The 22,806-nt window shown below is 36.3% G+C and overlaps 1 protein-coding gene across 1 annotated transcript in view; it reads right to left on the reverse strand.

The window, feature by feature from the left end:
* Positions 1–8,544: 8,544 nt before the first annotated feature.
* Positions 8,545–22,806, reverse strand: part of Hipk (Homeodomain interacting protein kinase) — a 35,943-nt gene continuing 21,681 nt past the window's right edge. The window contains 9 exon segments of the mRNA XM_068292651.1: positions 8,545–8,883; positions 8,950–9,896; positions 10,536–11,120; positions 11,188–11,417; positions 11,477–12,070; positions 12,139–12,890; positions 12,967–13,287; positions 13,357–13,446; positions 13,448–13,620. Of these exon segments, the coding sequence (XP_068148752.1) occupies positions 8,740–8,883; positions 8,950–9,896; positions 10,536–11,120; positions 11,188–11,417; positions 11,477–12,070; positions 12,139–12,890; positions 12,967–13,287; positions 13,357–13,446; positions 13,448–13,620 (3,836 nt within the window). The 3' untranslated portion in view covers positions 8,545–8,739.

Below are 22,806 nucleotides of genomic sequence, written 5' to 3' on the forward strand. Positions count from 1 at the left end.
ATCGGTGTGCTTGGTTTTTATATTTTGTTTTTAGTTTTTGATATTTATACATATAAATATTGTAAATTATTTGTTAATTTTCCATCGTGTTGGTTTTTCTTTTGGGAGAAAACTGTGGCAAACGTTCTTAGACCTAAAGACGTTTGGCTTTAACTCATGCCAATTTTTTTTGTTCTTTAATTCTGTTTTAAATTGGTTTTCATTGAAGGACACCAAGTTGAGAAACAAAAAGCAAGGAAAAAAGGGAGACATTCAGTGCACATTAATAGATAGATTTAATATCTGTTTTGGTTAGTTAGTAGGTTTAATATAAAAAGTATATATGTGTGTGTGTGTATGTATGGGTGTTCTTTTAGACGGTTCTAACTTGGTTAACAGTCGATGCCGTCATCTCGTTGGTGATCGAAGCAATTTTTCATTTTGTTTTTGTTTTAGTTTTTACTTTTATTTTTCTCTAGTTTCGGGATTCGGTATTGGGGACAAGGAATACACAAGTCTTCCATTTACACGCCCGGCAAATTCGTTGTCTAACCCAAATGAAAAAAAAAGAAACATAAAATTGAACATAACGAAACGAAAACGGATGACATAAACGACTACTCCCTAATTCTTAGGTACAATTGCTACACACAAGGAGTTATATATATATACGAATGTATGTACATATATGTAGGTGTGTTTAGCATATATGTATGTATGTATGTATGTATGTATGTACTATGAATATAAACTTGGTGCCCACAAAAAATGTCACTTATCATCTAAGTCTCTAAATATTTGTGTGCGCGCTTTGATTATCTGTCTTTTGGTTTATAAATTTATATATATGTATATGTATGTATATGTATGTATATGTATGTGTATATGTATGTACATATACATATGTATGTATACACATACTTATATCTTCATATTTTTTGCCATTTTGAGTTCATTTTGGTAGGTTTATTTTTAACGCATAAGCCATAAAAGTTAATCCGATATTTCATTCCATTCGATTACATTGCTACAACGACGACTTTCATACTCTTACTATGTTGGGGGGAGGGGCGGGGAATCGAAGGGGCGCTATGCTATATGTATATATAAAAATATTTATTAAATTCTTCAATTTGAAACTGTTTAAGGTTTTTGTTATCGCTTTCGCACTAATTATACCATCTATACATTAAACACTATGCATATGTAGTATGTATGTATGTATGAGTGTGTATGTGTATGTATGTAAAGCAAATCCCATAAAAGTGCTTTTACGTCTATATATATATTCATTTTAGTTTTCCATTAAAAACATATTGTTTCGATTACGTTTTTGCATCACCCAAGTTCTACAAGATTCTCTCTATATCATTTCCCTCGATTTTCGTTTTTTTTTTTCTTTTTGTTTTTGAAATTATGACAAAAGGTACAATCAATTTGTTTTTTTTTTTTTTTTTTTTTTTTGTTTAATGTAATTTTTTCACTTTTTTTGTTTGTTTTGTTTCTTTGGTTTTTGGTTTAAATTCAATCAATTTTTTTTTTTTTTTTTTTTGGTTTCGTTTGTTATTATTAAACTTATCAATTAGATTTCCATATATGCTTTTTATGAGTTATCGATTTCAGCTCTAGCTTTTCTAGTTATCATAACGTTAGTATATATGTATATTGTTTTACTTTCTTTAGGTAGGAAATATGCTAGTCTTATAAATTTCACACATCAACATTTTCTTTTGTTTTGGTTAAGTTTTCGGTTTGTTTCGGTTTTTTTGTTTAGCTTATTTTCGAAATATCTTGTAATTTATTTAATAATAAAATAAATAAATATATATATATATATATATATATGTATATATACCCACATGTATATACATATAAGTTATTTGTATTTCAATTATGTAAATATCCGTAGTTTTGTTCTTGGTTTATTAAAAATCTTCTATGTAATATCAATCCGAACCACAATTCTATATATATCAAATGTTCTAAGTACTTTTAGTAAGGGAGAATATATGTATATATATATCAATATGTATGTATGTATATATAGAGAGAAAGAGAGAGAGAGAAAGGTTGTTTGTGTGTACGTGTGTGAGTGTGAAAGAAAAAACACATAGATCTTGTATTCTTCTAGCAATTTGTTATAAAACTTTTTATATATTCATTTTAAATGTAGGATCTCTTTTGGGGGGGAGTGTTTGGGAGCGGAGGGTATGGCGGTTCATTTAATACCCGCTTGCACTACGAAAATTTGTTTAGTCATACGTAATACATATATGTATGTATGTATATAGATAATTTATATAGAGTGCCAGTTCCAAACGAATTTTCCAGTGGTTTTTATTTAGTTTTGTTTTGGGCTTCGTTAGATCCTGCTTAGACGAGAAAGAATCTAATTATGGACGGGTTATCATCAATCTTGTTTGTCAACTTCTTCGAATGGTTGGTTATCGGTTTCGCCTTCTATATACATGTATGCATGTATTTCCATATATATGTACTTAACCGCCTTGCATCTTCGATATCTTTGATTACTTTCGTAGTTCATAGGACCATCTAGGTATGTATATATGTAAATACATATATCTAATATATATGGTTCGGTTCTAGAATTGTTGACTGGCATTTCAATAGATCGTTACATATAGTATATATATCATTTGTATTCTATAAACAATTCGCATGATTATTTTAATACCTTTATGTTACTGCTTAATTGTATTGTATCTCCTTATTTATTTGTTTGTTCTTGGTTTTAGGGTTAATTAAATGCACATAAATATACATATATAATATATACTTAACACATTTCAAAGCAACAAATTAAGTGTTAATGTTAAAAGCTCATCAATTGTTGGTGTGTTGTTCTTTTAAAGTTTCAGAGATTGGTCATCGAAATATGTGGAACCTTTGCCCTAAACCCTTCTTGCCACTTAGAATCCACTAAAATTATGCACAACCAGATCATTCGGCTGGCATCACTATTTGCTATAGCATATAACTAGTTTAGATCCTTGGTAGGATTATGTCATTCTCTATACTGGAATGATGTCTTTCTTAGCTTGGGCATTGTTCAGTTCGCAAGGGTATAGAATCCTTGGCATGGCCAAAGTTTTATCTGCTCTGGTCCTCTGGTTTTCGTTTTATTTTCATTTCATTTGTTTTGTTTTTGTTGTTGTTTTCGAATGAATGCATTGGAGGGGTGTGTGTGTGTGTGTGTTGCATAAATCAATCCTAAGTATAATCAATAATCCATTGACAACTTCAGAAACCTGTGTTGGTCATTAAACTAAAACTACAAATTCATATTATTTATACATCGATAGACAGATTGGCATATGTCGATGTATGTAGATATACATATACGAGGGCAGAAAGGACTATGCGAAAAAGGACATTAATCTAATCAATTGCAAACTGCTCACATAATCAATAATAATATGTATGTATGTATGTGTAAATTGCACAATTAAGTTTAAATATTTTGTAATTTATCTTTTTATTTTTTTCACGTTTTTGTTTCTTTTTGCTCATTTTTATCTTTTTGTTTATTAAAATTGTTTTTTGTTTTTTTTTTTTGGTGGGATATATGTTGTATTTTGTTTGTTTTGTTGTTGTTGTCGTTCTTGTTGATTTCGTTTAAACATTTTGATTAGCTTGACTTTGGCTTTGTTTTCTACAGACTACAAAACATTAATTAAAAGAAATAAATAAAACCCACAGAAATAAAAAACAAACGAAATCGAAAAAAATAAAACAATATGAAATTATGCTGCTGTTGTTATTCATATATCTGGTTTATATATTTTTTATATGATTGATTTATATATATAGTAATATAGTGATAATAGTAAGTAATTTATATATTTTATAATGTTTGGGTATGTTCTTCTTGTTGTAGTCATGAATTAGATATACAAAAAAAAAGGAAGTATGAAACAATTGTTGAAAACATTTCAAGTGAATACAAATAAAAAAAAATGTTTCACAAACTCAAAAAAAAAACGCACAAATTATAAGTAAAGTCATTTAGGTTTTTATAATATACAAGTACAAAGAGAAATATATATATATATATATATAGAATATTTTATAGTGAACACCAATCAATCGTATTCATATGCATATAGATAGATAGACCATTGAGTGGATCAAATCAATCAAAGAGATATAATAAGAACTATTTGGAAATCAAAGCGACGAATACAAACATCATTCCGTTTCGTTTCGTTTTGTTTCGTTTTATCAATTAAGGCTACACCGTTAAAACATTATGTCTTAGTATATGATCGATCAAGATATATGTATATATCTGTGTAAGTGTGTGTGTGTGTGTGTATTATTTAATATATTCTTGTTGTTACTGTAAGTCTATTAACGTTTCGTTTTTGTTACATTTAAAGCGTTCTTGATTTTTTAAAAATTTGTTTTTGTTTTTCCATTTTTTTTTTTTCTTTTTTTTCTTTTTGTTTTGCTTCTCTAAACACATTGAGTAGAAAGTGAAAATGTTTTGTTTTTTTTTTAATTTAATTTCGTTTTGTTTTGGATTTTTGTATAAATACAATATGTTTTTGTTTGTTGTTGTTGTTGTTGTTTAGTGCATGGTTGTTATTTCTTACAGTTGTATTATATATATATATATATATATATATATATAGAATGAATGCATAAAGACAAACAAAATATGAAAAGTAAAACACAAAAGTTATCTTTCTCATTATTATTGTTTATCCATTAAATTTTTGTTTCTTTGTTTGTTTAGTTAAATGGTCCATAAAATTTCTATATATAAATATATACATACATACATAATTTTTGTGTGTGTGTAAAAAAACAAATATAGATAACTTTTCATCAAACTTTTACAAATGTATGTACGTACACACACACACTCACACATCGCTCACACACACACACACAACATGTAAGTAAGTAATTTGTTTGTTGATCTATCCAAATGACAATACGGAGACGAGTTAGGATGTGTGTGTTTGTGTGTGTGTGTGTGTGTGGCGTGTGTGTGTATGCTCTCGTATATTCACAACACTAACGTCATCTTAGTATCTACTGCCCTACTATATAATATAGATAGATATATGTATCTATAGCTAGCCAAATTTAGCTCTTTGTCGCTAGGACAAAAAAAAAAAAGTAAAAAAATTAATGTGGATTGGTTGTTTTTAACTTATCCTACAACCCTACGAAAAATGGTCTTGTTAAAAAAAAAATTGTTTGCTTCTTCATTATCTGCCGTCGTTTCGTTTTGTTTTTGCGTACTAAATAGTTAACATTTATATTCATAATTATGCATATTCAATTTGCTTTTGTTTTGTATTGTGGATTAATAGTATGTGTATATATATATATAATTCATTTGTAGTTAATTTGTTACACTCTAAACTTGACGATGATGACGAAAAGAAAAATTCTCTGCACTCTCTTTTTATGTTTTGTTGTTTGGTTGTTTTTTGTTTTGTTTTGTTAATTCTTTTTAAAACTACATCACAATAATTATATGCTAGACTTTTGAAATAGATGTATTTTCCTTCTCTTTCTCGCTTTACTTTGTTACGCTTCGTTTACTTTCTGCCGTTTTTTGCAAGATTTATATATATATATGTATATGGTAAATTTATATATATAGGTATTTATGTGTTAAGAAAGGGCATCCAGCGGGCACCTTTCGTGTTTTTGCAATGAAATGTTTTGTTTTTATCATAATAGGAAGTTTTACGGTTTGATTTTGTTTAATTTATATATATATATATATATATAGTATAAAAAAAAACACAACTAACCACATAGACAAGTTTTAAGACTAACTACAAAATACTATCCTTTTTTTGTCGAGAAACCTAATTAACAAGATATATGTATATGATGTATTTAGGAGGTTAGGTAGCATAATGCATATGTATGTATGTATATATATGTATATATCATACCCATATCATATTTGTGGTAAGCATAAGGTTTGTACGTGTAGAAATTTAGGTTTAGAATAGTGTTTAATTTGCTTTGCTTTGCTTTGCCTTGCGTTTTATATACACAGTTCATAAAGAAAGAATGAAAAATCTCTGCGTTTTACAGGTAATACAAAGAAAAAAATAATAATATACAAAAATTAAACTTAAATGTTCTTGTATTGTTAGTCATTGAATTGAAAACATTTTAAAATACAAAAAGAGAAACTAAAAAACTCTTCAATTATTGCTAGATTGCTTTATATATTTTGTACTTTATGTGAATGAACTTGAAAACTAATAAAGGGAAAACATCAAAAAGATAATTTCACTTTCGTAATGAAAACAAAAAACTTCATTAAGGTGAAACTCAAACGCAGAGTGTAATTAAAAAATAGTTTTAAAAATTATAGAAATCGGGTGGGGCAGGAAGTGATATTGAAAAACCCAAATCGTTCCTGGACAGTATTCTATTTCCCTATATATTCAGGTCCTGTCGAGGTTGCCAAATGTCAAAGACTTCAAAATTCAGCCATTTTAGTAAATTATTTAATCAAATATTATCGACGACGACGACTATTTGGTTAGCTTAAAAAGTTGAAAATGGTTTCTAATGCTTAATGCTTCCGATATTCTCGGTTTTGCCTGACTACTCTACTACGTCTCTTCCTCCTTTCACACTTTGACAACTCGTTTTACATATATGTATAAATCATTCGCTTCATCTGCACATCAATGTCTATTTACATATCATAGGCTTAAACTTAATATATATATAGTTTAGTATTTAGAATTGTAATTGGTATTTGTGGTAATTTCTATGAGTCTGTTTGTGTGTGTGAGTAAGTGAGAGTGAGTGAGTTAGTGAGTGGAGTTAGTGTATTAGTGTGTGGGTTGTACAAAAAATTGTTATCATTGTTATATAAACAATTCATTCTGTTTCTCATTCTATGTTCAATCAGCTATTCCATAATTGGTATATATCGTATGCTTAGTTTTTTGTGTTAAGATATATCTAAGTTCATATATATATAGTATATATATATGTATGCTTTGTTTGCTAGTAAGGTTTTTGCGGTATGTTTGTTTTTTTCTTTTGTTATAAATTTACCATATATGTAGTTTTATACACATATATACATTCATACTATATATATATATATATACATATATGTATAAATAGGTGTGTAAGTATATATATTGTTATTGTTATGCTATAATAATGTTTCTTTTTTGTTTTCTTGTTGCTTGTTGTGTAAAAGGCAATTTGCATTACATTTCCCATTTGCTGTGGTGTTGTTGTTGTTGTTGGTTGTTGTTATTAGTGGCTAGCTTGCTTCTTCGTTTTCTGAGGTACTTTCTAAAAGTCTACGAATTCTATTTATTAATCATTGTATTTGTTGTTTTGTTAGTTTTTTTTTTTTTTTTTTGTTTTTTCTTGTTTAACTATTTGTTTGTGTTTCGTGTGTATAATAATTTGCTTCTAGTTCTCATGTTGGGTTGTGATATTATCATATAGTATTACATGTAGGTATACAATCTTGAATATATATATATAAGTACATATATATATATATTCCTGTACTTATAGAAGTTTATAATAAAAATATACAACACACATAATGAAACGCTTTAGTTTTTTTCTTTTCTTTTTGTTTTAGCTTTTGTTTTGGTTTCTTGTTAAGAGTTTTTGTTGTTTTCTTTTAACTTTCTATCGATTTCAAATATTTAGGAAAAAATGTGTAGACTTAGACCTTATACGTATGTATATATATTGTGTATTGTATGCTGTATGCATATATGCTTGTTTGTTTGTAGGTGTGAATACGAAGAAGTAATTTTTGCGTAACTTTCGAAGCACTTTACACTGTAGCTTAGTGTAGAAATGCCTTAACATGTATTAAAACAAACTATATATAATAAATATAAGAATAGTTGATTAATCATAATTACATAATAATAATAATAATATTAATAGAATGCTCTAAATAGCTCAATTAGTTGCTTTAACTTTGCTGAAACGATTCAACGAAAAAAAAAAAATAACTATTGATAATTTGTTTCAAAAAAATAAGTTTAGAAACACAATTCAGAGGCAACGCCAAAGTTTTCTCGATCTCATCAACGTTTGCGGCTAGTTTTTCTAGTGGTGCTGACGGCGGTGGTGCAAATGCTGCTGTTATTGGAGTTTGTAGTTGCAATCTCACTGGTTGCTGCTGCTAATGACGATGCTGATGACGACAATGACGATGATGATGATGATGATGATGATGATGACTGTTGCAACATGCTGTTGTTCTGTATAATTGTTTGTTGCATTAGCAACATAAACCACCAACATTGAGTTAACTGCAATTGTTGCTGTTGTTGCAGCTCCTGACTATTGTCTAGATTTTGGTTTTCAGCCGAGGCCATAAAAGATCTATAGAGAGAGAAAAGGAACACAAAGAAAACGGGCGAGAGAGAGACACAGAGAGAAAAGATGGGCATTAGTAACATTTGTTAACGTGAACAATAAATGGAATTCAATTCAATTAAAAGCCTCTCAAAATTGTCATTTTTTTTAACTGTCATTTGATTTTGGCTTTTGCGGACTCACTCGAGCATCAATCAATCAATTCAATCAAGCTCTAGCTTAAGATCATTGTGATAGGAGGTGTGGTAGTTGTAGTTGGTTGGTTGGTTGTGTGGCTTTTATTGTGATCTCGTTTCCGCGTTGTCCTCGTGTTGTTATTCTAGTTGTTGTTGTTGTTGTGGTTGGTTGGTTGGTTCTTGTTGTTGTTGTTGTTCACCCTGCAAGCTACTCAGCACCATACCATATATTGGTGGGCGCAAAATGCGCTGCATGTTTGCTGGCAGCTACCTGTGCAGGACTCAATGGTCCAAACTGACTATACTGCGTTGGGATTTGGATATGAGCCGGCAACGGATGCGATGGTATAACCTACAATATCACATTAATAATAAATCAATTAGTAAATTCAACAAAAATATTCGAGTTTACAATTACCTGTCGACTGGAGCTATTATGGGCTGGCGGCGGCGCTTGTTGCAATGCCCGATTCGCATAGGCATAAGTGGGTGCCGCCTGCGATACAAATACAGTTGGTCGCCTATACATATCGCCCTGGGCATAGATATCCGGCTGAAGCATTGCGGCCGCTGCTGTTGATGATGGTGAGCCACCCAGCGGTGTTCCGGCCTGATGATGATGATGACTATGGCTACTGTGATGATGATGCGGCACTGGCGGCGCGGCCTGCACTGTGCCACCCGGCACATTCGCCGGCGGCGGTTGTGACGGCTGGCGATACACCTGTGGCGGACCCCACGATGGCGGACCAACGCTTGCCGCCGCCGCGGCAGCTGCTGCAGCTGCGGCCGCTGCTGCCGCATTAATTGATGACGATGAGGAGCTTGAACTGCTCTTGGAGTGGGCCAATGGTGGAGCCACCACAGGGGCCACATAGCTAACTGGAGCAGCGGATGGTGCCTCACGCTTGGGATGGGCCAGTGGCGGAGGAGCAGCGGTGCTGGATGTTGGCGCCCAAGAAGAGCGCTTAGTATCCAGTTGCTGCTGCTGCGGCTGTGGTGGCTGTTGTGTGGCATATTCCGGGTAGAATTCAGCTGGCTCTTGTTTGGTCGGAATGTGGGGCAAGCTGGCAGAAGTTTGAGTTGGCACCTGTTGCACTTGGGGCTGATAGCTGCATTCGCTCTGGGCCATGGCCAAAATGCGTTTCTTTTGCGATTGTCCTGGCTCGTATTTGATGTTGGGCTGTTGCGGCGGCGGTTGAGGCGTCTGATAGTGCGGCGTCTGCTGGGCGGGCTGCACCTGTTGTTGCTGTAGCTGATGTTGTTGTTGCTGCTGCTGCTGCTGCTGATGATGGTGATGCTTGGGGCTACCGGCAGCGGCTGATGCATGATGGCGTCGACGTGCGTCCTCTGGATCGTGGTCACCTACGGTTACGCATGGAATTACTAGCTGGACGTGCGATGATTTATGGCGACTGAGATGCAATTGAGTGGGAGGAGGTGGGGCAAGGGCAGGGGCATGAATGGGGCCGGGGCCGGGGTTGGGAGCTTGGGCTTGAGCTTGGGCTTGACCTTGGGCATGGACTTGGACAATATGCTGGGAGGATGGGCAGCTTATGGATATGGAGGATGAAGAGTTGGTGGTATGACTATGGGTAGTGGGTGGTGGTGGAGCTGGGGCTGGTATCTGACTATGATGATGGTGATGATGATGTGAATTGGAAGTGGAAATAGAATTGGAATTGGATGTGGTGGATGTGGACTGATATTGTGGTTGCTGCTGTTGTGGTTGTAATTGTGGTTGTGGCTGTTGTTGCTGTTGAAGCGGAGGCTGAGGCTGAGTCAGTAGTTGCTGTTGAGAGCAGGAGGAAGAGGAGTCTAGTGAAGCAGCAGCAGCACCAAATCCATTTCCACTTCCATTTGAATGATGATGATGATGGGTCTGGCTATGATGGCTACCATTTCCGCTCCCCTTGCTGACCATTTGGCGTTGGCAGCCGGCAGAGCTTGCTGAAGTAGTAGTAGTAGTGGAGGACATGTTGTTGTTGTTGTTGTGGGCATTACCATAATTAATTGTTTGTTGCTGCTGTTGCTGATGCTGATGTTGTAGCGGCGGCGGCTGCTGCGGCTGTTGCTGAGGCTGGGACTGCTGCTGAATGGGTTGCACACTGCTGCGACAATGCAACGATGCATTAGACGATGAATTGGAGTGATGAAGCATACTTCCAGTCGTCTGCGATTGGGCATGTGCCCGCTGCTTAATCGGCCCCGACGAAGTTGGTCCAGCACCACCATCAGCACCCTCATCCTCGCTATCTGATATCGTTATGACAGCCGTCGGTGATGGTGTGTCGTGTATGGTGATCGTTGGCTGCTTCACATGCTGTTGCTGCTGTTGTTGCTGTTGTTGCTGTTGCTGATGTTGTTGCTGCTGCTGCTGTTGCTGGTGGGCATGAACTGGCGGCTGGGATGAGTGGTATGCTCCTGAACCAGATCCACCATTGCCATTACAATTTTGTACAATATGATGCCCAGAGGGTTGATAGGCACTGCTACTACCATGCGGTGCATGAGCCACTGACACATGATGATGATGAGAGCTCGATGAGCTGCCACCACCACCACCACCACCACTGGCATTGACAATATCTGCAATAAAAAATAATCAAAGTTACAAACAATGTTGGATCACACACACACACACTCTGACTCTTACTGCTGGCCGATGAGGCCGACGATGCAACCACTGCACCTCCAGAGCTGGCACTATAACCACCTCCACCATAATTGCAATTATGATGATTATGGTACTGCGGCGAGACATGCGTTGCCCTTTGATAACGCTGCTGATGCGGTGGTGAGCTCTCCTTGACGCGTTTCTTTACCGGTGACAATTGCTGGTGTTCCTTCTTCTCATGACGAGGCACGCGATAAGAGTTGCCCTTGCTGGAGATGAAAAGTGATCAGTTGAGTTAGTCGAACTTCGATTGATTTAAAATACTCACGCTAAATGATGAGCCGGCGACTCCTTTTTGAGATCATTGCGTGGCAAATTGAGATGATGCTTGGGATAGATCTCCTCCACATTGAACAGCGGCGTTGAGTCCACAATCAAGGAATGAGCTGGCGCCTGTTGCGGCCATGATGGAACCAAAGCCATTTGACGTCCAGTCTGTGGCCAGGCCACTCCGCTGGCCTGCACACGATTCGTTAGGAGCATTCTTTGACCAGATGAGGGCTCCACCATGGAAACTGGCACCGGAACATTTACATACTGCTGCGGTGGCACTTGCAATGGGGGCTGCATGGTGGCACTACCCACAACCACATGCTTGGTAGGACTAGGCATAGCCTGATACGAGGGCGGACATAAAATATTTGAAACCAGCTGATGCTGGAAACTATCGGTGCGGGCTTGAGGATATTGACGGGCCACACTGCGTCCATTGTAGATTTGATAGAGACCCTCGTAGGCCAGTGGACGACCATCACGGACGAGACGTTGCACCTGACTGGTTAACTGATTGTTAATGGTGAAAGTCATGTTCTCGGTGCTGCTGGGCACAAAGTTGGTCACCAAAGTAGAAGCGGGTTGAACTCTGAAAAAAAGAACCAATAACGAAATGAGTCACAATGAAGGGTTGGGGGGGGGATTGATAATACTCACGTATGGAAGTCACCGCGACGACAGACTTCCATCATCTGTACGGACGCCTTGACATTATTACAATATACGTAATCCACCAAGTGTGTTAGACGTGTGAATGAATGATTTAATGCCTCGGCTGGGGTAAGACGTCGCTCTTGATCTATGGTCAACATACGCTTTAAAAGATCGATGAACTCACGACGATCTGTCTTCTCGGCCAACAATTGACCGCCCTCTAGATCTGTGGGTACATTCACCTGACCAATGTCATCTAGACAATTGAATATATATTTGCGTGCCTCTTTGCTTTTTGTATTCGTTTCGGCCTCATGCTCTTCGGTGGTCTTTAGACGCCAAAATGGATAGGTTGAGTCAACATCACGATAGAAAAATTTCGAAGTTTTTGATGCACTGTTCAGCATATGTTCGGTGGGCAGACCCTGTGTTTGTGATATATAACGTATCTGATCGAATTCTGAACTGCCTGGATAGAGGGGCCAGCCGAGAAATAGTTCAGCGACAACACAACCCAATGACCACATATCTATAGCCTCACAAAATGGTAAACCCAATATTATTTCGGGAGCACGATAATAACGCGATTGTAGATACGTATTGCACACAGTTTTGCTCACATGCGAAGCACTGCCAAAGTCAATGACTTTGACGCGATAAGGTTGACGCACTGGATCGACCAGCATAATGTTCTCCGGTTTCAGATCGGCATGGATCAGACCCAATTGTTTCAATTTCAACAGGGCTGTCAATACCTGGAGGGAGAAAAAAGTGTTACCAAAATTAATCCATATCAATTATGTATACAGCAAACTTCTGACTGGCACTCACCTGCTCTAGAATGGGACGAATATACTTTAGGGGTAATGGTGAGAACTTATTTTGCTTGAGGAAATCGTAGAGATTCTGTTCAAGCATTTCAAAGACCAGGCAGGTATGATTCTTATGCTGAAAGCATTCAAATGCTCGCACAAAATTAAATTCATCGGCATTCTCTTGACTGAGACGTGACAGAATTGAGACTTCGATTTGTCCCTGGCGTGCATATGAAGGATGATTCTTTAGAATTTTGATGGCAACAATTTCGGAAGTGCCACGCTTCCAACATTTGACCACCTGACCAAATGTGCCGCGTCCCAAGAATTCCAGAACCTGCAAACAAAATGTTTATGAATGAATGACAGTGCATACGGGAATCCTCCTCTCTTTGATCCAACTTACCTCATACTCTGCAGATAGGGAATAGAGCACCTCATGTTGTACCAACTGATAGTCACCATCAGCACCGCTGCTCGAACGCTTGCTGGGGGGGCTGCGTATTGGCATGCCCCCCTGATGTGGCAACCTTTGTGTGAGCCGTCTTGAGGCTGCTGCTAGCCAGTTGATGGTTAGCTGCTGCGTCCTGCTGCGCCTGCTCGTTGCCGTGGCTAATTAGCTGGTCACCGTTGCCGTTTTTATACGAGTCCACACAGCCGCAATCACAATCTAGGAAGAAAAGATAAAAGATAACAAATTATTGATAAATTTCATTAACCCGCACATTTCCATTCATTCATTCTTCCTTTATACCTCTTTTCAAAAGTCTTCTGATCACTAGCGATATCATTTTCCTTAAATCTACTTCAATTTTCCTTAATTATTGAAAGAAAAAATCTCCTGTTTGCTACCTCTTTGGAGGGAGGGGCAGCTTCTTGGGCAATTTCACTACCTCACAATATTGTCGCTGTAAGGCAACTGAACGCACAGAATACACCTCGGTGCTCTCGAGCTTATGTCTCATTCTACCAGATATAGATATATATATATATATATATAGAGAGGAGATATATATTTTACAATATATATTTTTACATAAAGCTAGTCATCAGTGTGGTACTGTGCCTTGTCAACACAGTCTCGCTGACAAAGAAAGAAAAATGCATTTGACCAATACTGAAACAACGGAAGACAGACAACGAATGCAACGCAATTCCAATGAGGAAGACAACCACACACAAAAAAAAGGTGTGACGACTAATTGTTAATATTTCGTATATATTAGCCGGTGTAAGGACCAAAACAGTTGAGGAAACAATTCAAATTGTTTGAATCGCATAAATATATTCTCATACATGCATGTACACACATACATATGTACATATTTATTGGATTCGTGTGGACTCAACTTGCCTTTTATGGTAAGGTTTAAAAAACGTATTCTCAATCGAAAATTTGGCAACAATCTCTTCATTCAGAGGGTCCAAGTCGTTATTTCTGCCAAGTAAGCGAAACTTTCCCCACTTTTGGTTATAATTGAATGGCTTAATCAATCAAATGATTCAACTGATTAGACTAAAGTTCAGATAAACCCCCTCAGAAAGGTTGTTTACCTATATAAGGGTAAATTTCACCAATTGTATTAGGTTGGAATCATAAATATAAATATCTAATTTCAATATAATGTGGTTATTCGAGGCATTTTCGTCATTTCTTTTCCCTTTATGTTTGTGGGTTCATTTAATAAAACTTGATTAACCCATTGGCAATGAGCAGAAACCATTTCGGCATAACATCTAAATTTAGAACTGGTTAAGTATATGCTCTCGACGTGTTAGCCCATTTGACCCGCCAACCATTGTATAATCTAATTAATTTACGTCAAAGGACATTTGATATATAAATGCGAAAGGCATTAAAATAGCTCTCTCTCTCACACATACATACACACACACACACACACACACACACACACACATACACACAAGAAAATGAAAGGAAGAAAAACAGAAACAGAAACTGCCAACCCACGCAGAGTAGTCCAGTAAAATTATATGGCAACGGAATTGAAAGAAACCGAAAGAAAGGACTGGGAATGGGAAAAGGAGTGCAAGTGAAGGAAAAGATAGTGGTGGAGGTGTTGGTAACGGTGACGGTATGGAACTGGTTGAGGATATCTGATGTGTTGGTTAGAGATAGATAGCAAAGGGTAGGAAGAAATGGAAGGCTTACAAGTCACGTGGGCGTTATGTGCTTTAGGTGGAAATTGAGTTCGGTTGCATGTGAAGAGCTGGTCACCCAATACCATGTGATGTGGTGCTAGCTAGTGGCGCCGGTGGGTGGGCAACGTAATCAAAATTAGAATTAAGGACACACGCGATGGTAGGTAAGAGCGTGTGAAAGGTGGTCGACCGTTTTTAGTTTTAGTTTCGACTTGAACATTTATGGCACAGAAAAACACACACACACTTACCGATATAGAAATGAAAACTAAATGCAATAAATTATGCAAAAAACCTTGCTGGTCACAAAGTCGAAATCGAAAATGAAATGAAAATTGAAAACGAAAGGCAAATTGTCAATAGCAAATGCTACTTGGGATGTGGAGTGCTTTGTGTGTCTCTCTCTCTGTTTGTGTGTGGGTATGTGTGTGTATTTGGGAGGTCAATTTAGAAGGCAAAGTCACCGCGCAAAGGTCATACGACGGACACAAAATTTTGCTTAGCCAAGCACAGCCTACGTAACCAAAAACGTCGTAACCAGACCTGTTAACTGAGAGAGTGCAAAACAAAGGAAGAATGAATGCAAATCGTTTGCCAAGGCAAATCGACAAGGACATTGTCACGTGGCATTGCCTTGCTGGTGCTTCTTCCTTGACAACCAATCAACAGCAGCAGCAACAAGTTATATGAACATATTGTGTATTGTATGACATTACTTACCCTACCGCCCCTAACATCACTATTACCACCAGCATAACCCACACCCCCACCCCCACCACCTCCTTCTTTCCCTTCATCGGCGTCATTTTCTCTTCTCCCTCAAACAAAAAGTTGGCAAATGGTTTGACATCATTTCCCATATTTTTCCATTGCACAACACATAAAATAAAAATAACAAAAAGAAAAACCAAACGATTTCGTTTACGCAAATCTCAGCCACAGCAGCAGCCACCAGCAGCAACAGCAACCAACAGCAGCAGAGGCGCAGCTTTGACGTTGCAACGTGACGCAGTTTCAGCAAACAAAACGAAGCTGTGTGTAGCTGTTGCTATATTGCTAAGCTGAGCTGTGTGTGTGTGTGGTTTTTGTGTGTTGCATAAAGAAGGCAACCAACCAACTGTAAAACAAAAAAACTAGGGGAAATGCAAAACCTATAATGTAGACGGCGCGGGGGCGGCCAGGCCAATCAGCATTTGAATGACCCAACAGGAATACGAAAACAAAAAGCTGCAGCAGTTGCTCCCCCCCCCAGGTTGGAAAACCTTTTTCCTATCTCCTTCCTGACTTTTTAATTTAATTCATAATTTTCGGATCCATTTTAAAATGAAAAAGCTTCTCTAAATTATAGAAATATAATCAAAAGCTATGAAGCTAAATATAATGCCATAATTCATTTAAATGAAACTTTCCATTTCACTTACACAATTTCTACGTATGGAAAGAGTCCCCAAAATAGCAATTTCAATTCCTTAAGGCCCCATCATATTATCAGACATTATCAGCTTTATAAATTATGGAAAAAAAAACAACAACAAAATATTAAAATAAAACATTTAAACGTTATCATTGTATCGAAATTCCCTTTTTATTTATCGGTTAATTTAATCAAGAAAGGAAAAAGGCAAACAAATAATAAAGCTTTTTGTGGCTTCTACGCCGAACTGATTAATGGGGTTGGGTTTTGGGGTTTTTTCTGCCCTTTTTCGCTTTGCTTTGTTTTATTACTATATTTATACTATAATTATGGCACTAATATTATTGTATAACACAAGCCGAGACCGAGAACAGCTGCATAAATGCTACTAATCCGAGGCAATTAAAATTCGTTTTGATTCTCACCCCTTTTTCGAACAAAACAAAAACAATAACAACAACAGCAAGTCATGAAAGGGACATACTGTGAGAGATGCCGCACATGTTGTCATTATAAAATTTTTATTACAATAACACAACAACAGCTGGAAAGGAAACGAGGACACAGACCGAGAGAGAGGGAGATTAGTCCTGGCGGAAAAGGTTCCCAAGATCTTTAACTCTTTGAACGATCCAAATGTAAACTTTATTTTGATCTGAAAAGAAAATTATTCGAGGGCAGGAAAAACTTTCATTTGGCGAAAGTTTGAGAATTATAAAGCTTATTAATGAATTTTCCCAAATGTGTAAGCCGTTAACAATACTTGGTTACCATATTTTGGTCTCGAAAATTTATCAGCACAGAAATTTATATGCAAAGTTTAAACCTTTTTTTCTCTCTGTCTTCTTTGTTGTTTTTTTTTTGTCGAATTGCATGTTGTTAATTTTTTGTTTCAGTCGGAAGTTGAACAACAAAAGCCATGAAATATTTGTAAAAGATATTTTGTAAAAACGGAAGCGGAAAGAAGCAGCAGCACACAGCAACAGGTTAGATTGGCTAACAACACTTTACCAACTTCGCCTATGTGCTTGGCGTTCAGTTGGTTGTTGCCTGTTTGCTGCAGTGCGGCGCATATTTAATTAATGCGCTGATTAATAGGCGCAAACAATAAACAAGGGACAGCGGACAGAAACAGAGACAGAAGCCACAATGGGAAGCCAAAACGGGGGCAAGACACAAGGAATGTTGTCGGCTAAGGAGAACAAGAAGAAGGTGGTAGTCATTATGGAGGCAAGAGCAAGGAGATGGTGGTACGGGGGTTGTGGTGGGTGGTTGGTTTGGTTTTGTGGGGCGGAGCTGTGTAAATATTTGTCGCCACAATTGAGAGCAATGCACGGGCAAGCATTTCCACTTGTCGACGCACCTGACGACAACGACACACGGAACGTCACGACACGGCACTGCAATGCACTGCACAAATGCACTCGAAAAAGAAGAAGAAAAAAAACATGCAGAGGCAAAAACAGAAACAAGTTTTCAGCAACAAAGTTGCCATTGTACGCTTATGTTGCCAACAACACTTTCCCCCACCCCTCTCTCTTATTCTTGATTTTTCTCTGTCATTCTCTCTCTCTTTCTCTCTATCTGTGTATCTGAGAAATGGGAGCAGAGGCAGAGGCACACACAGAACGTGCAAGAACAAGGGAGAAAGTTGGAAAAAGTCAAGATGAAAAGCAATTACCAGAAGCAGCAGGCAATGCCACCAGCTACCATCCCACCAAGAGTGGTAACCATCATAATCATCATCAGAAAGCAGCTCTCTCTCACTCTCTCTCTATCTCTCTCTCTGTTCTCGTCATTATTTTTCTGTTGCCTTTTGCATATTTCATATAAAATTTTGTCGTCGTTGTTGTTGTTGCTGCTGTTGTTTTGAATATTTAACACAAGATCTCAGCTTCCACTCATTTGCATTTGCACTTGCCTGCAGTGGGCAAAAGAAGAACATAATTTAAAACCATAACAAATTGTTGCAGCAGCCCAAAAAAAAAAAAAAAAAAACAAGAAAAAACGTTAACGAAATAAAGAAACCAAATCTGTCGCCATTTGCCTTTCTAAAAGAAAAAAACAACCAACCAACGAAGGAAAAAGAAAAAGAAGCAGCTACAAAAGCAACAGCCAACATGAAATGCCTTTTATGTACTTTCACAACAAAGTTGATAAAAAAAACCGAAATATATACAAAAACCAGCTCAGACTTGTGAGGGGAGGTGGAGGGGAAATATATGAAAAGAAGCGATTATATGACAAGCAACCGCAAAAAAAACAGCATAAAAACAACTTATTGTACTGATACACGCGCCTCGATAGAAGGAGACATTCGCACAACGAATGTGCGAGAAAAGATACTTACAGATAGTCGATATTAATATAAATACATAAACATTGATAAACAAAAGACATATGATATTAACATCATAACGTATCACAAAGCCTCCCGCCACGCGACTGGAGAGATAGAGTCAGGTCCAGTAAGCCAAGCTTCGACATTGGTTAGATGGACTAACATAGTTACTACGATACTTCATTAATCGGTCTTCTTTAACTACCTTTCAGCAGTGCTTTGCAGGAGGGAAATAAACTAGTTCGATGTGGAAAGTAGATAAACTGAGCCACTGACAAGATATAGTAATGAATTCATTCAAATAATGGACAAGTTTCCAATGGAAAATCGTGTTTTATAAATAAATAATTAATAATTGCTTAAATCATCTAGTTGATATTTATGGCCAAGTTGAAAACTCATGAACAGCTTTCAGCAGCTCCCAAATCTAACTTGGTATAAATAACTATTGAATATTCATCTATCTCTCTTACATTATATCTAACATTGATCACGAATAAATGTGTCTAAACACGTTTCCGGCTTAGCAACATGTTGCTTACAATTTAAATAAACATTAGAGATACCCTCTCTCTGTGTGTGTGTCTTAAAAGCAGGTGTCCTGGAATAGGGCACCTCTATATTTAGTAAAGGGTATCTCTAGGTCGATTGTTTTGAAATTCGTTTTATGTAAAATGTATCGGAAGTTGGGATTTTCACATTTTGCACGCTTGGTCAAATGGAAAATGAAATAAATCAAATGCCACAGTCAGCAGCAACAACAACTGCTTTTTAGAGTTGGCAACAAAGTTTATAGTTTGTTGCTTGTGGCACTTGGCTATGTTGAACGATATATATATGCATATATATTTACAATATATATGTTTATACAATTTAGTTGTATGTAGTTAAGTTAAGTTGCTGTTGCCTTAATTGTTTATCCAGTATTGTTGTTGTTGTTGTTATTGTTGTTGCTGCTGTTTTCATTTGTGTAATTGCATTGCACACTTGATTGCATTCAAGGGAAGAAGGGGAGACGAAGATTTTGAACAACAACAACAACAACGACAACGACGACGCCAACGTCAACGTCAGCGTCAACTGCAATGACGCCAATAAACTTGCAGCCGGCAGCAGCTGCAGCAACGCCCTCTCGTGATCTCTCCTTTTATATTTTTGCTCTTTGGCAAAACAACAACAACCAGAAAGCAAAATAAAAACAAAAGGAAAAAAATACATAAAATTGTAAAGGAAAATAACATGAGCTGATGATGTTGTTGATTTTATATACACTCTCGATTCTTTAACGGGTATACGACAAAGTTTGTTGGTCAAAAATGCCAAAAATTTATTTAACTAAATATTGCTTAGTTTAAGGATGTGGGAAGCTATTGAATTAACTATTTTTAGATATGTTTGTAATTCTGTAAGTTGACTTTGCAAACTAATTGTCTATCTCTCTCTATCTCTGTAAGTGAAATGTAGGAAAATTCAAAATGTTCAATAATTATTTGCACGGTTCATTTTGGGGTAAATTTTTAAAATTGATATGAATCAATGTTTATATGACCCAAAGAGAGCTACTCATGTTTTGTGTGCTCTTATTAATGGGTATATTGTTGGTCGCAATGGCAATTATGTGCATTAAAAGTTAATAACAATGGAAAAACAAGATGAAACACAGAAAAATCAATTACAATTACAAATTGAACAACAACAACGACAAAGACAGACAAAAAAGAGGAAAATTTTGAAACAAATTCGAAAGATGCCTTTGAACAATTAATGGGGCAGCGCACACTACAAAAAGCACAGAGCAAATTTCACCAAATACTCGTAAAACATTAAATAAAAAAAAACTGAAAGAAACAACAAAAAAGCAAAGTAAAAAAAGATACACAAATGCAATTTAAATTTAAATTGCGCGGATTTACGCCAACATGGTTTTTGAGAGTTTTTTTTCTCTTTTTTGTTTCTTTTGGTTTTGTATGTTTTTTTTTTCTTTTTATGAGCAGTCAGCCAAATACAATCTTTTAAATGCATCTCTTTTCACACAGATACTCTCACACACACACATACACACAACTACAAACAGATTAGGTGTGGAACATGTGTGGGTGGAGGAGGGTATTATATGTGAGTGTGTGTGAAATCTTTTTCAACATTTATTTTTGATCTCGATTTTTGTTTTTTGGTTTATTTCTTCTCTTTTCGATTAAATGTTGCATGCAGTTGACAAGACGACAACGTGCCCCCAAAAACAAAAAAACCAAATCATTATAAATTAAATGTTATTCATTGCAAAACACAAACAAAAGTACCAAACAAAATTAAAGGGAAAATTTATACAAAGTTTTTCATTTGGTGAAAGTTTTTTTTTCTCTACTTCTCCTTCACATTGTTTTATGGTTTCTGTGTGTGTGTGTGTGTGGATCAATTTTAATGAGATTAAAAATAAAATAAATGAAATTAGGCAAATTGTACAATGAAAATGAAATGATGAATGGGTAAAACAGAAAAAAATAAAATAAATAAAAACAAACAAATGGGGGGATATCTATTATACATATGTACATATGTTAAAATAGATGTGAAAAGACAAATGTAACTTTTTACCTAGTAGAAAATGCAATAAATTTAAACAAAATCACTCAACAATTATTTGGATTTCAATTGAAAGCATTCAATCTTAATACTCTAAAGATTTGAACTGGAATGAAACCTATAAGTGAATATACTTTAAAAGCTTTTTGTATTGATTTTAAGAAAAAATGGAATTATGGTAGGCAAAACGAAATCAATCTCTGTATTTGTAATCTAAAGAGATTATTCTGGAATTCTTTCATTCAAGTTATCAAGGCAGAGACTTTCAGACTAGAAAATCAGCTTTTAGCATTCATCAACCTGCGGGGAAAAACCACATTGAAAGAGAACTTTACTCCAAAGACCTTTATAACCTACATCGCCTACATGTCTCGTGAGATTATATGTGATTAGGAAAAACAAACTCCAACTCCAAAGAGACTCTTAATAGGCCCCTCGATCATACATATTTACATACATATGTATTTGAAGGTCTATACCTATTCAATAAAGTTTCAAACCCCTTCTTATATACATACATACATACATAAGTATGTAGGTTCATATCAAAGATTCTCACATGCTTCATTGTAAGCAAAAAAGAAGAATATCTGTTCTAACAAATAAACAACTTAATATGGAAATAAATAAGATAAACTAATGTTGACGACCGCTTAGAGGTCGCTTGGTTTAGTCTAGCGCATAGAAAAGCAAAACTAGCAAAACAACAACAACATACACATACACAAACACACATACTATACTTATAGTATACATATATGCAACCAACATGCATAACTCTTTGAGCAGACGAAGAATTGCCGCTGTCGCTGCCGTCGCTGCTGCCGGTGCGCTGTCGATGCCGCTCTATCGTCTCGTTGCTGACACTTTAGACAACAACAACAACAAAGCAGACGTCGACGCTAACGGCGGGCGTCCTTCAAGCGAACATTAGAAGCGTCAACGAATGACCTAAAGTAACCCAATGGAGAAGGCAAACAACAAAACGATGAAGGCAAAAAAAAAAAAAAAAAAAAAAAAAAAACTATAAAAAAAGAGTATTGCACAATGCAATGCAAACGAACAAAACGCTAGAACACACAGCTGAGTCGGGGCAAAGAGAGACGACGAGGAGGAGGAGAAGGAGATGGAGCAGAACCAAACGGAAGTGGGCAAGCTCTGAGTGAGGGGGTGTGGCTTAAAAAAGCTGAAACTTATAGAACAAAAGCCCTCTACTACTAACAATAAAGGTGGAACAAAAAAAAATGGAGTTATTTTTACGAAAAAAAATGTTCAAACTGACATCTCTACCTCTTATGCGGTGTTTACTACTACTTCTACCTAGCTAGCTGGTTACCTTTGTCCCTCCAACCTCT

This window comes from Drosophila tropicalis, unplaced genomic scaffold, assembly GCF_018151085.1.
Source record: "Drosophila tropicalis isolate 14030-0801.00 unplaced genomic scaffold, ASM1815108v1 contig_694, whole genome shotgun sequence".
Lineage (NCBI taxonomy): Eukaryota > Metazoa > Arthropoda > Insecta > Diptera > Drosophilidae > Drosophila > Drosophila tropicalis.